At 38.7% G+C, this 16,307-nt stretch overlaps 1 protein-coding gene across 2 annotated transcripts in view; it reads right to left on the bottom strand.

Moving 5' to 3' along the window:
• Positions 1-10,392: 10,392 nt before the first annotated feature.
• LOC108800222 (cytochrome P450 4F22) overlaps positions 10,393-16,307 on the bottom strand; it is a 40,679-nt gene continuing 34,764 nt past the window's right edge. For both annotated transcript variants that reach the window (XM_018572188.1, XM_018572189.1), the window contains 6 exons: positions 16,070-16,136; positions 15,152-15,281; positions 12,709-12,842; positions 11,673-11,737; positions 11,505-11,587; positions 10,393-10,571 (listed from right to left, as the gene is read on the bottom strand). In XM_018572188.1, the coding sequence (XP_018427690.1) occupies positions 10,400-10,571; positions 11,505-11,587; positions 11,673-11,737; positions 12,709-12,842; positions 15,152-15,281; positions 16,070-16,136 (651 nt within the window). In that variant the 3' untranslated portion in view covers positions 10,393-10,399. The remainder of the gene's footprint in view (positions 10,572-11,504; positions 11,588-11,672; positions 11,738-12,708; positions 12,843-15,151; positions 15,282-16,069; positions 16,137-16,307) is intronic.

The following is a 16,307-nucleotide window of genomic DNA, read 5'->3' as shown; positions in this document are numbered from 1 at the left end:
ACTGTGTAAATACATTTACTCCTATCAGAATGTGATTAAGGGTAATAATAGGCGATAGAGTAATTTTTTAAACACAGTGTAAACAGTTTACATAACCATATAGATATACAGTACTGTATATCAGTGCAGAGAACAGCTACATGTACTAAAACAGCCAGAGGTAAAATACCGCTTAGTTTCTTAAAACATATGAATCTATTTATGTCAAATCTCAGCCAAACTCTTCGTATGAGTCATTTCTGAAACCTAATTCCTAGCTTTGAGCGGTCTGATTAATACAGAGAATATAGTCTGACTTTCCATTTATTAACTTGTCAGTTTCAGTAAAAGCAGGAAACTGTAAGACTATAAAACAAGTCCAAAGAGCACAAAGTAGGCGTAGAGCTCCTCCATGACTCAGCAGGGGACTGAAACCGGGTGCTCACCGATAACAGCTCGCTCTCGCTCCAAATTCACAGATTCCGAAAGCAGAGAAAATGTGCCCGCACACTGACATGACACTGAAGCAGTTCATTGAAGGTCATACAGTATCACTGTATCCTGCCCAAAGTCCACCCATCTCTGACACATTTTCACCCAATCATGAGCTTAAAGTGACATTAAACCCTCAGATTTTTTTAACATAAACCAATACTGTAATGTGTTCCTTACTGTAATCCATGGTAGTTTCCCTTCTCTTTGCCGCTCTTCCTTTTAAATCCTTATCTCTTCTCATGCTGGGGGAGAACTTCCCTTTGCAGCTGGGTGCCTCTTCCTGTAGTGCTGGCTCAGGTTGTGAACCTTCACACAGACACCATGTATCCATTTCAGAGACAAGGCAGTCTGCTGCAAAACAGAAGTTCTGCCCAGCATGAGAACAGATACAGATTTAAAAGGAAGAGCAGCAAAGAGAAGGGAAACAACCATGGATTACAGTAAGGCACACATTACACTATTGTTTTATGTTAACAAATCTGAGGGTTTAATGTCACTTTAATCGTAGACAGGGGGTGGACCTAGGTAGGCTACACTTGTACCATTGTAACGCTCACCCCCGAAGGAGCCGCTGAATGATCGGGTCTTCCATAGCCTGTCTAGGGATTGCTAAAACACATGGCTGCCCCAATAGCACTTACCACCTCCAGTGGTTACCGACAAAGCGAAGCCCAGACAGTTGATCCAATCTGATTTTCTTTTATTTCTGAACTCCAGGGAAAGAGGGAGAGGGTCAGGCACATCCAGGATGAGGTAGACTCCTTGTACTTGAAATGGAGCATAGTAACTGTTGACATCACAATCTGTGTGGAGAACTTCTGGCAAGCAGTACTGTTAATGATCTTGTTCAGGTTCAACTCCAACATAAGTGGCTGACCACTTGGCCTCCAGGCTCAGGCCCCAGTGTCCAGGCTTAGGCCCCAGGCTTGGGCCTAACCCATTCTGTCTCTCAGCAGCAGGCATCCTGCCCCCAGGAGGCCCTGGGGGAGGGAAGAGACTTTTGCATCAGCCACACTGAGCATTTATCTACTCTCACAGCATGCATCACTGCTACTGTCCTACAGTGATAGAATGGGAGAGGACTTTACAGGACACCCATCATCTCCACATCAAGTGAGTCCCATTCTTACCATTGGATTACTATTGGGTTGCTATATTCATTTAGAACATTAGGTACACATTTATTAAATTGTCACACATTCATGTCCATGCTAAAAAATTCAGACTATCCACAGACTTTTAAGTAAAACTGTTTGCATAATGAAGTTATGAAAATGTCACGCCGCTTAGGTGCTCATGTGGCTTTTCACATTATCGATAGAGCTCTGATGCAATAGTTACCATCTCCTGAGTTCACCAGGTAAAACTGGCCACCTTCTGCTCCTCACCACGTTAGTAAAGCCACCTATCCTTGTAATGGGACAATAATGAGGTGCAAGGGGAGAAAGGAACAAGCCAGTATTGGCTTCTCATATATGCAAAAAATCCAAGATAATATACACAGGATTAATACAGTACACGACTTAGAAATATTTATTGATTGTTTAAACTAATAAAAAAAGAGGAATTAACACAAGATAAGAAAAATGTGCAATGATAAATAGCGGTTGTATAACAATCATGTGCCGAGCTAAATATATAGATACAATTCAATGAAGCATGTGATATGACGACAAGATACTGTATATAAGTATATTCTTTCAAAAATATATTCAAAAGAGCATATCAAAACATAAAAAGATGTGAACATAGTGATAAAAACAAAGTCCAATATGCAACAACTATAATCGTGCAAACAAATGCAGGGGATAGTCCACCAGTAGATAGATCCAAACTTCCAAGTAAGCAGCTGCCACAGAATCCTGACAGACTTTCCCCTCCACCCAGTGAATGCAAAAATTGGAACAGTGCTCACCTGGGGAGATAGACTCACAGAACTAGGTCGCAAAGCGCGTTTCCCTTCTTAATAGGGGAGGGAAGCCCCTATGACTGAAGACCAGATAACCTCCTCAGCTCGCAAATAACATCATCATTTCAAAGGGAGACAAAATATAAAGAGGACATAGTGCGTATCGTCCAAAAATACAATTTATTGAATAAAAGCAGGTACTCACAATGTCACAGGTGACAAAGGGCATAAAACAAATATCCAATGGACACCACAGTACAAATCTATGGGTGCAATGGGACTCCCGTCCGTCCAGCTCGGCTAAGAGTGACGTCAAATGCTCAGCCCTACGTACGTTACGTCTATGCGCGACTTCGTCAGGAGGCCACCATTATAAGCTCTTGCCACTTTTCATGGACCATACCTTTCTTTAGACTTTCACAAAGAGGGGCAGTCTGGAGAAGAGATGATGCAGTGCACGAAGTGTGATAACCAGTGGGCTTAGCTACACAGCGCTGAATATTGGGTGTGGTTTAAAGGGGTATGGTTAAATAGAGTCTGGGTCTGCATACAGCATAAATTGCACTAATTTCCCACAGTTTTGTAGTTCTACTGGACTACTTGGGAACCAGAAACTGTTGAAACAACAAAGACGTTGGCAAATAGAGTATAACAAAGAGCCCAGCATAAAGATTGCAATAGTTAAGATTATATAGGGGTGCCCTTTACACTGCTGGTCAATGGAAGATAAAATAAATGCCCTGCTCATGGGTGATCAGTGGGAGAAAGAAAAAAATGCCCCGCTGTTGGTGGTCAGTGGTGTGATGTACGCCCGGCCCAAACCCGCTGTACGTCAATCACACATGACTATACACAGTTCTGAACCAAGTGTGGCGTCACAAGGACATGTCGATTCCACTCTCAGCCTCACCCTGCACAGAGATTTTCCAGCTCGCGGGACACAATCTCATTCCAGTAGACTGAGAGCAATTGTCACCAGGGTTGGTTAACTTCGCAGTTAACCTTTTACCCACAAACATTCGCTGCCACCATGTGTTTTTTAATGGAAACACAGACCATGCTCAATGATTTTTAAGATCGTCCTTTAATAAAAGAAATGGTGCAGAAAATATACAGATAAAGATATTAATGAGACAAAATGTACATACAACAGTAAAATAAAAGGGAATAAAAGGTGAGTACTTAACAGTCCTGGTTTTAGGACATCTGACAGAGTTCAGAGTTCAATAAGCCCACGAGAGGTCTGAAGGGCTCTTCAAGCCAGCATTAACAGATGATTTCCAGGGATTAAAGGGGAACTCTTCTGCGATGTTAAGACTTCTTGATTTTGCTGGAGTTCCTTTCTTGATGTTTCCAAACAAAAGCCTCTCTAGTTGCCTTGGCAGCATCTTTTTGTTAGCCCTCTAGAGGGTGTCACAGAGCCGGCCCCTATCGCAGGGCTGGGAGGGAGATAAGGAGGAGGGATGAACCTTTATTTTACACTATCACCGCCAAATTCCAAATTATGAAATGGAGCTGATATTGTAACTCAGGTTTATGACTTTCAGGTGAATGCTGGGTCATTACCTCTACCAGACCTGCTTGTGTTTATCAACTTGTCCACTGGTGACATATGAATGCCTGGTGACATGCCTTTAATTAGGGACAGCTATAAAAGGTTAGAGGTGATTTGGGACTCTCACTAATGCTGGGCAATAAAGATCACAGGCCAGATAAGCAGATCTCTGTTCTTGGAATGTGGAAGGTCTGGCAAATAACTAAATGAAGGCCTGCATTAGCTCTGAAATGGGGGAAAGAGAATGTGTTATTTTTTTTATTACCCCATTATTACTCCTTTATCGTCACACCTCCCCCCATGTGGTGGCATCTGAAGGAATGACAAATTTCTTTTGAACGCCACCTTGCCACGACTATCTATCCGCATTGCCATGGGAACTGCCCTTTTTGTGCTGAATGGTAAAATCATACTGTTGGAGAATTAAACTCCGGCGTAGTAGCTTACCATTCTCCCCAGAAACTCGGGATAACCGAGTGGATTGTGATCGGTAATGACAGTGAAGGTACTTCCGTACAGGTAATGCTGTTACTTCTGTAATGCCCACACAATCGCAAGACACTCCTTTTCGATAGTGGCATGCGCTACCTCTCAGGGAAGTAGCTTACTGCAAAGGTAGAGGATGGGATGTTCTTCTCCCACCTGGCCCACCTGACTCAGATCTGCGCCCAGACCATACGTGGATGCGTCGGTTTGTAGGAGACACCGGGGGGGGGGGAAGGCCTGAAATGCCCTCTCACATTCTGGATTCCATGACACGACATTGGGCAGTTTCTAAGTCAGTTAGGGGCTTAGCTAGGCTGCTGTAGTTACAAACAAATGCTGTGCTGTTGGTAGTGAAAGGGAGGAAAATGCCTGGTGTTATTGGCCAGTGGAAGAAAAAATGCCCAGCTTCAGTGGAAAAAAAAGCCATGCACCATTGGATAAAATGCTTCCGTTGTCACTGGTAGTAAAACAATGCCCTGGCATCAGTGGGACGAAAAAAATGTCATGGTCAGTGGCCCCCCCTTAACATTTAGACCGGGATGGTTGGGAGGTTTGTAACACTGTTACCAAAAATCAGTAGTGTTCACACAGGGTAAAAATTCTGAAACTGACTGGTACCACAAAACACAGAAAGGAGAGCAGAAAATACATCCATAAAAGTAAATAGAAATACACTTATCAAACCAATAACTCACATGAGATTTTTCTTTGTTTGCTGTTACTTTGTTTAAAAAAAAAGTGTTAACTACAGATAATCATACCTGTACTTCGTTCATAGCTTCTCACATTAGTTTGACAATTACAAAAGGACACTTTTCTGGGCAGCTGCTTCCTTTTAGTTGGGTGACAGGACAGGCAGCCATCACCAAACTACTCTCTGGAACACTAGACTATGGTATGCAAATAATAGGGTAGGGCTTATAAACTGGTGCCCCAGACCGGCAGGCAAGAGATTGCCCTATTTTCTTTGTGTTCTGACTTCCACCCTGCAGCTATAAGTTAGCAAAGTTGAGCAGCGAAACTACTGGGTGCTCAGTGTGTTCAGACCTTAGACCAATGCGGTGCCACAAAGCAAGGGAAGTCTATAATCACATGGCCAGAAACAGGAAGTGGGGTTGGTTTTCCTCATTCTCCTGTACTTGCGCTGGATATTGGCAGCAGATGGTGAAACAAGCATTCCAGAACGCAGTGCCAGGATATTGAGTGGGTCAGTGGGACCCCTGGATTTGTCAGTTCTGCAGAAACCAGGACACTTGGGAGGAATGCTAGCCTGCCCCTATAACCAGCTCCTGTGGACTCATCTGGCCTGCCACCATTACCAACTCCTATCACCTCTCTTGGGCTGACACCATTACCAACTCTTGCCGTCTCTTACCAAGACTTCCCTGTCTGATAGCATCCGGAGAAAAACAAAGTTATGCTTTAAAGGAGAACAATGGGGTTAGGGCTTTTCCCCATAGGATCGGAGCGGGGAGGGGGGAATCCAGCCCCTCCCCTGTCACGGCGGAGAGCCGTGACAGGATCGAGAAGTGAGCGAACACCGGTATGTGTTTGCTCACTTCCCGATCTACTGACCCGACCTGTGAGTCTCATTGTCACAGGTCGGCTAGAACTATGAGGTGAGTGAAAAGCACTCACCTCATAGTTCTCCTTTTAATGTCTGCCTTTTTAACTACCCACAAAACTTCCAAGTGTATACGTTTCCTGCCTATGGAAATCTTAAAAGGTCAAAGAAAAAGACACAACAGACATTCAAATGAGTGAAAGGCAAGTCATTTTCAGTCTTTGACATCCTACGCAGTGGTGTAATTATGCTGTAACAAATAGCAGTTTTCACATAGCTGCTTCTCCTAAATGTCAACCAGCAGGTCACTTAACTAGTGGGTGAAAGCAGGCTTGTCCTTCGATACAATAAAAATTACGACATTTTTCTGAGTATACGCATGTAGAAAAACAACTCTAGCTAATTTGTACGTTTGTTGTGGTTTATCACAGAAACTTGAGGTTTTTGACAGGCACCAAACGGAAAAAAAAAACTTCATAGAAACAAACGGTGCTTCCCCTTATTCAAAAAGGAAAATGTTTTGTGCTAAATACAACAGAGGGGTTCTCCCTCATAAACTAGTTCATAGAATTCAATATTAATATCATTCAAGCGGCATTAGGTTATTCATTATTTTCTGTCTAACTTGGAAATATATGCAGACAAACACTGAAGTGAGGATAATATTAAATGCTAAATGTGTAACATTCAAATCATAAAATATATAGATACGATCCCTGTATTTTCTAAACAAATATACTTGTTGGAGTAATCCAAAGACATTAAATTATCAAGCAATGCTTCCTCAGCACTTTGTCCACTTTTCACAGTTTTAATACATTTTATTCATTTTTTTTCTTTTTATATATATATATTTATATTGATGTTTGACAGTTTGACACTGCCTATAGTGGGTACCATGCAGGGATATCTATCTTTCCTAATTCTCTCCTACTACCAAATCTCTCTCATTTTTTCCATCATATCATTGGTGCTCCACCACGTCATTATGCAATGCCCGTCAACGCGTATGTGATGTAAGGACGCAAATGATGCCATCACACGCTGCTAGCACTCTTTAATGATGTATCTGGCTTTACAGCCCTGAATTTGATTAGCGGCATAGCCCATTAGATAACTTTATTAGGCTAATGGGTTTTGTCTTCAAACATCAATTTAATCCATTTATTAATATTTATTTACTGCAAAATCAGGTCTCCTGCCCTGCCTATGTGGCAGAGCTATGGAAATCTCACGAGTGGATGTATAGATAAACAAATCCTTTGACATGTAAAACGGTTCCCATTTATGTATTTCATCTGTGTTTCTGGCTGTTTTCCTGGATTCCGCGTTAAACTATTCTCTTTTATATATGGTAAATATATAAATCTGGGGTAATATGGAGAAAAACAAAGGCAATGATACAACGCAATATGACTTCTAAAAATTTTATTATTAAATTGCGTGAATGAAAACAATTAAAAAAACAGGATTCCTTAATACAGTATTAATAATTCTACTTCTTTCTTTCATTAGTTTTGGATAGAGTAGAGAAGGGTTAAAAAACCTTCCTGCCAGTTTTTTGTTTTTTTCGCTGGCAGTGTCCCTTTGGTGAGATTTCCCTTTGCTTCCTGTTCTGGAGATGCAACAGAAAGTGAGAGGACTTTTCTCCAAGGAAGGAGAATTAGACAGGTGTTCCCACTGAAAGATTTCCCCATACCCCATGTTTTGCTGACTACTGTAAAATATTTTGCATCACTTTCTGCATCAGTGCAATGGTCACCAGGACAAACATAAATGGTGGATCTCCCGAGTGAGAAGACATATACCAATGGAAACCCGACAAGGGTTCTACTCCTTCCCTACTCTAATTGAAATATATTAAACAAATATTTTGGCTATACATACACTTTAAATACCAGCAAATAGCCTTCCTTCATAGCTTTCCCTTAAATTCCTTAACATATTATGAAAGCAAGCACAATTAAATCAGATTTACTGTGTGATTACCAGCACATATTTTTTATTAAGAACAGTAAATGTACAGCGCACAAAAGAGAATCAGTAAATACTCCATGTAATTATTTCAATCAGAAAATATTATTGCTGCCCCTAGATGGGTCACTTTTTCATCTGTCCTGACAAAGGATTAAGTGGTCTATTTTTTAAAGTTTTCACATAATTTTTACCCAGATTTATCCAATTGAATCTAAATGTTAGAATCTTAAGTGAAAGTTGTGGGAACCTTGTGTGAAATAAAAATGAACATTTCAAATAAACAAAATACCTGTTGCACAAAGGTAATCCAGGACACTGGACACTTAAAGCTACTTTCAGGCAGGCCGTCTGATCAGGTTCGCCTTTCAATTTTTCAGATGGATCTGATAGGAAGCCCAATGTTTATGTGCAGCCAGATCTAAAATCCATCCAGGTTCAGCAAACAAGTCAGAACAGAGTTCTGTTTTGGCAAATCCGATTGAGACAAATCTGATGTAAATGGACACATGTCCACTTGCATCCTAGTCCCCATAGACCAACATGGGTCCGGTCGTAAAATGGAGGAAAACACTGGACTGACACGGATCCCATGCTGATGGGAACTGACAGATCCTGTGTGAAAGGGGCCCGGTGTTGTCCAGTTAACCTAATATTGATAAACATTGTATTTCAGACTGTTGGTTGGCATGATGCAATGCTCTTTTTATTGCACTGGTGGTTTTCAAGTCAGTGTAAATCTGAATGGATGCAAAATCAGCTGAAAGGAAAAATCAATTCAAAGGCTACTATCAGACTTACTCAATAAAGCTGTGCAAAGGGAAAAGTGTGCTGTAACATTTATTAGACAGATTTTGGTTTACTGAGATTGATCTAGGTGGCCATGGGCTGGTTTGCTCTGCCCATTGCTCTTTGTGAAGGTCTGTGATTGTTGTTTTGTAAGGGTGTGAGAACTTCAGTGAGACCTTATAATTGTATTAGATCTATAAATGTAAAACCAGCACTAAGGCTCTTCCTAATGTCTATGGAAAGGTTTCCATAGACATTAGATTGCAATGTCTGATACCTATAATTGAGGCTGGACTGGCAACAATATTTGTACACTGTCCTATACTATGAGACCCCTACATTATAAATGTGGGAAAAGTTCACTTTCAGCAAGTTCATTCTATCAAGTCTCAATCACTTTCTATTAGCCATCACATTCCATAATGTATCTAACATTTATGCCTCTTTCAGAGTCTTCCATTACGGCAAGGTGTAGTAAAAAGGATGGCACCACAGTGCACAGTACAGTAGGTGCTGATAAACCTTCATGGTAGCACACATATTGTATGTTGTTTGCTCCCTTGTCGAGCATTGGAAGCCTTAGCGCAGCATATGTTAACTTCCATGGAATAATGCCCTACCTTTTATATGTCAGGTTTTCCAACTCATTAGGACCCCTGATTCAGACCCCTTTATTCAGCAAGGAAAAAGGGAACTTTATATCATAATTCTTGAAAGCAACAGCAGGATGTCCATTGTTTTATGGTCCTTCTATAGTGACATAATACAACTCATAAAATTACCAATAAACTAACAGAGAGCAAGCTATTGTAGTTTGAATATTGCAAGTCCTGTGTAGATAAGTATGAAGTGGCAATTAGTCTTTGAGAAAACTGATACTCAGTGGAGATTATTGATTAACTGAGGAATTTCTGTGCTCATGTGATATAATTCCCTGTTGCTTATAGTGGGAATAACCATACCAAGTGACTTTGGTAGATAGGAATTGCATGGAAGTCAGGAATTTTCACCCAGTTGTTTTTCACCTCTACAGAGATGGATGGAACAAACCGCACTCTAACCATTATTAAAATCATACACAGTAATGGGGAAGACACCTAACAGACTAAAGAAACTCATCCAAGGTCCTGATCATCAGTTGGCAAATAATCAAATTCACCCTTTAACTATTTAAATGATCTAAATTGGGGCTCAGTTATACATTGAAAAGCACTGTAATTTGTGATATACTCAAAGTACTTTATTTTTCTGAAAATAATTTTGCCACAGTTCTCTAAAACTATCACATACTGTATATTTGATTTTCAAACTTTCAAAAAAAGAAAAGTACCTTACATAGATTAGGATTCCTATTTTCCCTAAGGTAATATTTGTCTTGAAACAAACAAAATCAGTTTATAATGCTAAAACGTGTTGTCTTTTTTTGGCTAAATATACAGTACAAGCTGCATATTGTAGGTGTCCAACCTCTGAGACAGACCAGGACCCCACTATAAACTGACAATCTGTACCTCACTGGAAATTGTAAGAAATACATTTAGGGTTACAAACATTGGCAAATTAACAGTTAGCAGTTCCAAAATATATATATTAAAAAACGGTTAAGCACTTTTGAATTAGATCCTGGCACAGTAAATTTCTCGTAACATTAAGGTTTAAGTTCCTCTACTTGAAGCCAGAGCCCACCTTCAGCTCGTAGGATCAGTTCTGGCTTTCGGCGCACTGTCTTGGTTGGATCCAGGCTCACTTTGAAATTCAAAAGTGTGAGTGCCAGAACTACTTTCATCTCAGCCATGGCAAAGTTTTGTCCTATACAGTTCCTGTGAGGTGAAAAATCAATAAGTACTAAACCCATTGAAATGAAAAGCAAAATATCTGTTTCTGAATTTGTGTTGCTTCTTGCAGAAACATGACTTATCTGATCCTATAACTTTATTGAAGAGTTTGTTTTTCTTTTACCAGTTTTACAGTATACTCCATCAAAAACAATTGGGTGGTTTTTGCTCATTTAGCAAACTTTCAGATAATCAATATTTACAATTCTAATGCAAGTTTTTTTTTTCTAATTCAAAATATATCTAGTGTTGCCTTTTTTTAATACATTGTTATTAACAACTTTATTATATTACATTTGAGACTGTTCCCACTTACACACTTAAACTACCCCCGTCAGTGCAAACATATCTTCAACAATCTTCCAGAGTGCCCTGCACCCCCTGAAGCCTGGGTTCCTCTTTTCTGGAGAGCTTCACCAGACTTTATATCTGCTTTTTTGTGCTAAATGAATTGACTGCCAAAGCACCAGAATAGACAAAAACAAAATCTGACTTTTTTCCCGAAGCAGCGCACCACAATAAAATACTGTACCTTGTTTTGCGTTGCCTAAAAGTCCTTTTCCATGTTGTGAATATTTTTGTAGTAATGCTAAACTATGGTGAAATATTTTTTTGGCATTTGTATTTCTTTCTGGGGCAAATGCTGAGCACAATTGTGATGGCCTCCCATTTGTGAGCTCTCTATTATGTTATTATATTTCATACAAGACAATGGCACCTTTACATGATACCTTACAACATCACTGACAGCACATTGAGTGATGTCAATTAGACAATTACAACAATGTAAATATCTCCCTATCCTAACTCATTGTTACTTGTGAATACATTACTAGTAACAAGTGATTATATTTACAATTTTGTTAGCTGATCATATAATACACTGTGATCACAATCACAGATCAAGCTCGTCTTTACCTTGGCCCAGCAGAGAAAGGCACAAATGCATGTGAGGACCTCTCCTGTGCTTGTGCTGGATCAAAACGGTATGGATCATAGACCTAAGAAAACAAAGGTTAGCACTAAGATTTTGTGCAAGTGTTATTGTTTGCTAGTTTAGCATATGAGAGAAGATATGGTTTGTACCTCAGGGTTTGGCCATACAGCAGGATTGTGATGGGTTCCATATATACTTATGAGACAGATATTTCCTAAGAAAACAAAGAAAATATTTCAAATATTAGTTTCAGATGGAAATCTTTATACCCATCAGGGCTTGCATACATGGGAAAAGACAGCACATGTATTCATCTTGCATTTGAGAATAGTTTGAGATACTTCTGAGATCCGTCTGACCTCCTTATAACCTGCATCCAGCTGCTTTATCATTCAGACTGACTTATATGCAAAGAAAAGCAGTTCTGATGCCAACCAATGGATGTTTACAGAAGCCCTTACACAGTTGCTGTGAAGGCATTATAGCTACGTAAGAAGGCAACATAAAAGTTGTGTTTACATCCTTGGTCAATACAAAATGGTTTATTATTCCTACTAAGGAGAGAAGAGTACTACCATATATATAAGTCGACATAAAAAGTGATTTCTAGGTATGCCAGTATATGTTTATGTGAATACTGCCCTGCCTGCATCTTTCCCTTTTTTGCTAGTTTTTAAAAATCTCTGAGCCGCTGCTAAATTAGTTTTTTTTGGATTAGGTGGAGACACACACTTAAAGTCTTCAGATACCTTGTTAAGACAATGTCTGGGCTTCTGTTGTGTAGATGTGCCTTTTTAGGAGGATGGGACTGCCTCCAGGTGAGCCTGCTCTCTGTTTGCGCAATGCTATATACAGAGGTGTGCAAAAGTCTTGCAACACCTATCCCTACATAGAATTCTACATCTTTGAGCTGGGAAACTCAGATAGTGTTGGGTTAGGGACCACACTTATTAGAGGTGCAGATATCTGAAGATGTATGTAACTAAAACCTCTGATTTTAACCTAAGTAGTTAAACAGATTAGCTTGTTTTTGTTGCTGGATAACTTGAAAGTCTGCTGGGGACCTTTTTTGTTTAGCCAAACCTATTACAGATTGGACCATTCATCTGAAGCCCAAGTCAGGTCTACACACCAAAGTTATTATGTAGAAGAACACTAAAACTTGCATAGGGAATGAGAGAGTACCTTTAGGAATGACTTTCCCATCCGGAAGAGTGATATCCTCAGTACACCTTCTGGACACTGCTGTTACAGGAGGGTGTAGTCTAAGGCTTTCCTTGATACACATTGTGTTAAATGGCAGCAGAGACAGGTCATCCCTAAACAAGTGATAAAAAAAACATTAAATTAAAAATGTCATAAAAATAATAAAATAGTTCATGTTTTTACTTTTCAGAGAGCTGGTATGCCTAATACATTCCAAGGCACACCCTTATACATGTACGTATCATGTTTTTGATGACTGGAAAAAGCTACATAGACTAAGATCATCTTCAAGCAATCACTGTTTTATAACACCCTGATAGCATTTTGAATGCCAACAATTAAACTTGATCAGTGGCTAATGAGTTACAATTGTACATATACAATTGTATAAGCTAGACAGTGCTTTAGAAAACTACCTGTGATCTAGTCAGGGTTTAGATATACATTAACAAGGATGAAAAAAGATATATGTTCATAAAGTTTAACCGTTCACAGCACCAGCAGCTTTCACCCAGAAAAAGGCAAGCTGCTTTTGCCATATTATGTTTTAATACCTAATTCCATTATTTTGATTTCCCAAGAATGAAATATTTATTTTTTTGCATTTGTTTTCATACATATGGCACCAATTACAATACATTACCAAACAACAATACAGACTTTTATAAGGATCCCTCTTTCTCATTTTAGTTCATCTTGATAACATATGCAACATCTATCTCAATACCTTATTTACACATTCACTTATACAGTCAAATTATTATGAGAAGTTGGTGCTGTTACGTGGTAATGAGTTCACACGCCCTATATATTTATTGTTTCAACACATTTTTATTGAAGTATTCATGTTTACCCAACAAAAAACTGAACAGTATAGACAAGCTTTGACAGGAGGAAAGCACAATTCAAACACAGGGGTAGTTTCTGGTATTCAGTGTCTAATACAAGTCAATATATTCAAATTTATGTTTTAGCAGTTTTATTTCATTTTAATAAAGGACAAATTCTGTTTATGGAACCCTAAACAGTGCCTGCTGCTCTGTGGTTAGAATCCTTGACTATAGTTGTTTGCATATCACTTAACTTGACTATTGAAAGGGTCAGAATTAGCCATCCACTAAAATAATGTAAGGAACAGCACTCTATTCTTGAAACAGAATGCACTTTCATTACAATTCCAAAACCTAAGAGTTTATTCTCTTAAAGTCTAAGGTCACAGAAACAGATACCCAGATATGCATTGTACTAACAATCTCCATTTCCACAGTCTTAACTTCACTTTCCTCTTGCAGCAGTTGTGCAGTATGCCTGAACATGATTGTGCTGTACAATAGGCACCAGAGTTAGACAAAATGGTCTCAATAACTAGCATTTGATAAGAGACTTGGCCTGACACCCCCTTTCTTGCTCTGTAATACAGGTCTGTGGGAGGACACAGAGTGATATGGTTGTTACTCATGTATACCAGCAAAAAGTACTTGAGAAAGAAGGTAGAAGGTAAATACTGAGAGATAAAGGTATTTTTTTTAGGTATTTCCAAGCAAAAATCAGTCACATGTGTGGGTACAGGACTATAAAGAGATAAAAAAGTGAGACTTTAATTTGGCTTTTATGATAGGATAGTGAGTTATGCTTATTATTTCTTTGTGAACCATTGACCAACTGTGCATCTAGGACAGCTGATTTATAGTACAGATGCAGCCCAAACCACACAAAAACATGTATACAATGTAGCTTTAGGCCTGTATGCCTTGTTTAGGCAAGATTCACTTCTTTGAAGATAGACTTGGGTAAAAAGAATGCAATGAGACAGGTTGCGAGAGTGCAATATTCTTGTCACTCCAATCACTATAAATAAATAGTGACTGGAGTAAAGAGTTCAATGGGAGGAGTTCGCCTATGTAACAGGATAATTAGGATTACCTAGAAAGGGTTATATTAAGTTAGACTCATTACTACAAACTATATGTGTAAACATAGCAGAATACAGATGGTTTTTAAGATTTGATGAAACTTAAACAAGATGACAGGAGGCCAATAAAGGAAAATATAGTTTTGTACATATTTTCTTTTTAAAGTCAGTGCTAAAATAATTTATTAAATACTTCATATTATGCAATGTTCTATCTAGCCAGTAGGTGGATCTCTAGTTTATTGTTCACATGGAAGGCATTCTATCTTTTTCAGATAAATTAGGGCAATGGCTCATCCCTTTATAGATATGTACTCCAAGGTCTCCATTACACAAAAGGTGTAAGAGTAAGCTAGTTTTTTTGTGCGGTCTCTTTAGGTAACACACTGGGCTCTGGGAATCTTTGGTCACACATTAAAAACAAAAGATTGTATATGCATAGTATTTACAAATAAAACTACAGATTATAAATCTATACATGACTTATTTCCTGTGAGATCAGGTACTCACCATTCCAAGTGGGTTGTGTCTTTCCCTTTAATTAATTCTTTGATCTCCTCTCTACATTTGTCTTGATATTCAGGGTGACGAGCCAAGTTATACATGATCCAGGACAGTCCACTGGCTGTGGTATCATGTCCTGATTAGTAGGAAAAACACAAAAAACATGAAGCAAATTTACTGTTTAAGTAGGCTCTAATAAAACCTTCAGTGTAATAAGACAGTCATATAGAGAGGCAGTGCGTATTGTGTTTTACATGCGCTAACCTTCATCCTTATGGAAGGTGCATGTTGATCGAAACTGCACCAACGATGCAACATGCAGAATTTTTACTTTTAATTGCACGAAAACACAGAAGTGTATAATGTTCCCAAACATTTTCAGACTGTCTACACTGCCACATAGTAGAGATTTCCCTTTTATAGTATGGGAAGATAAAGGAACCTAATTGTTTGAAATTTGGTATTTAAAACAATTTAATTCCATTTTGTAAAGCGCTGGGCAAATTGTTGGCGCTATATAAATCCTGTATAATAATAATATATTTAGTATAAGGTTTGGATTTTTGTAAAGATTTAAATATAGTTGAGATAATAAAGCTGTCAGTTTCATAACAAATTAGATTTGTTTATTTGCTAATAATTTACGAGGACATTGTTAGCCAACAGTATCTCTTATTCACAGTAACTCCCACAATATGGATATATTTTTCTAACAAACATGACATGAAGATGAACATATTTTCTATTGAGTTATTAGGTTATTATTGCTAATACCTTTTTTAGTATATTAAAGCTTTGGCCTTGTGCACTGGTTGCGGCTGAACAAACTTTAATCATGCACTCTAGTTAAAGATGTATATTTACAAAAATATTTTATGCAGGCTGCCGCATAAAAAACGAAATACACAATTTGCATTCTGTTACCTTCGAACATAAAGGTGTCAACCTCATCCCTCATCTCTTCATCAGAGAGCTGTCTTCCGTTGTCATCCTATAGTAAAAAAAACAAATTAAAAGCAGAAGTTCCATATACTACTCCCTACTGGCTTTATTACAGGAGCTCAAAAGAAAATGTATATGGTCAATAAAAAAGGATAAAGAAAACATGTTATAAAAAATATTTACTGCTCAAGAGGCAAAGAAACATTTTCATCAGTACATA

The sequence above is a fragment of the Nanorana parkeri genome, unplaced genomic scaffold, assembly GCF_000935625.1.
Source record: "Nanorana parkeri isolate BGI_ZX_2015 unplaced genomic scaffold, ASM93562v1 scaffold1964, whole genome shotgun sequence".
In the NCBI taxonomy this organism is placed as follows: Eukaryota; Metazoa; Chordata; class Amphibia; order Anura; family Dicroglossidae; genus Nanorana; species Nanorana parkeri.
This window is presented reverse-complemented; position numbering and strand designations above follow the sequence as displayed.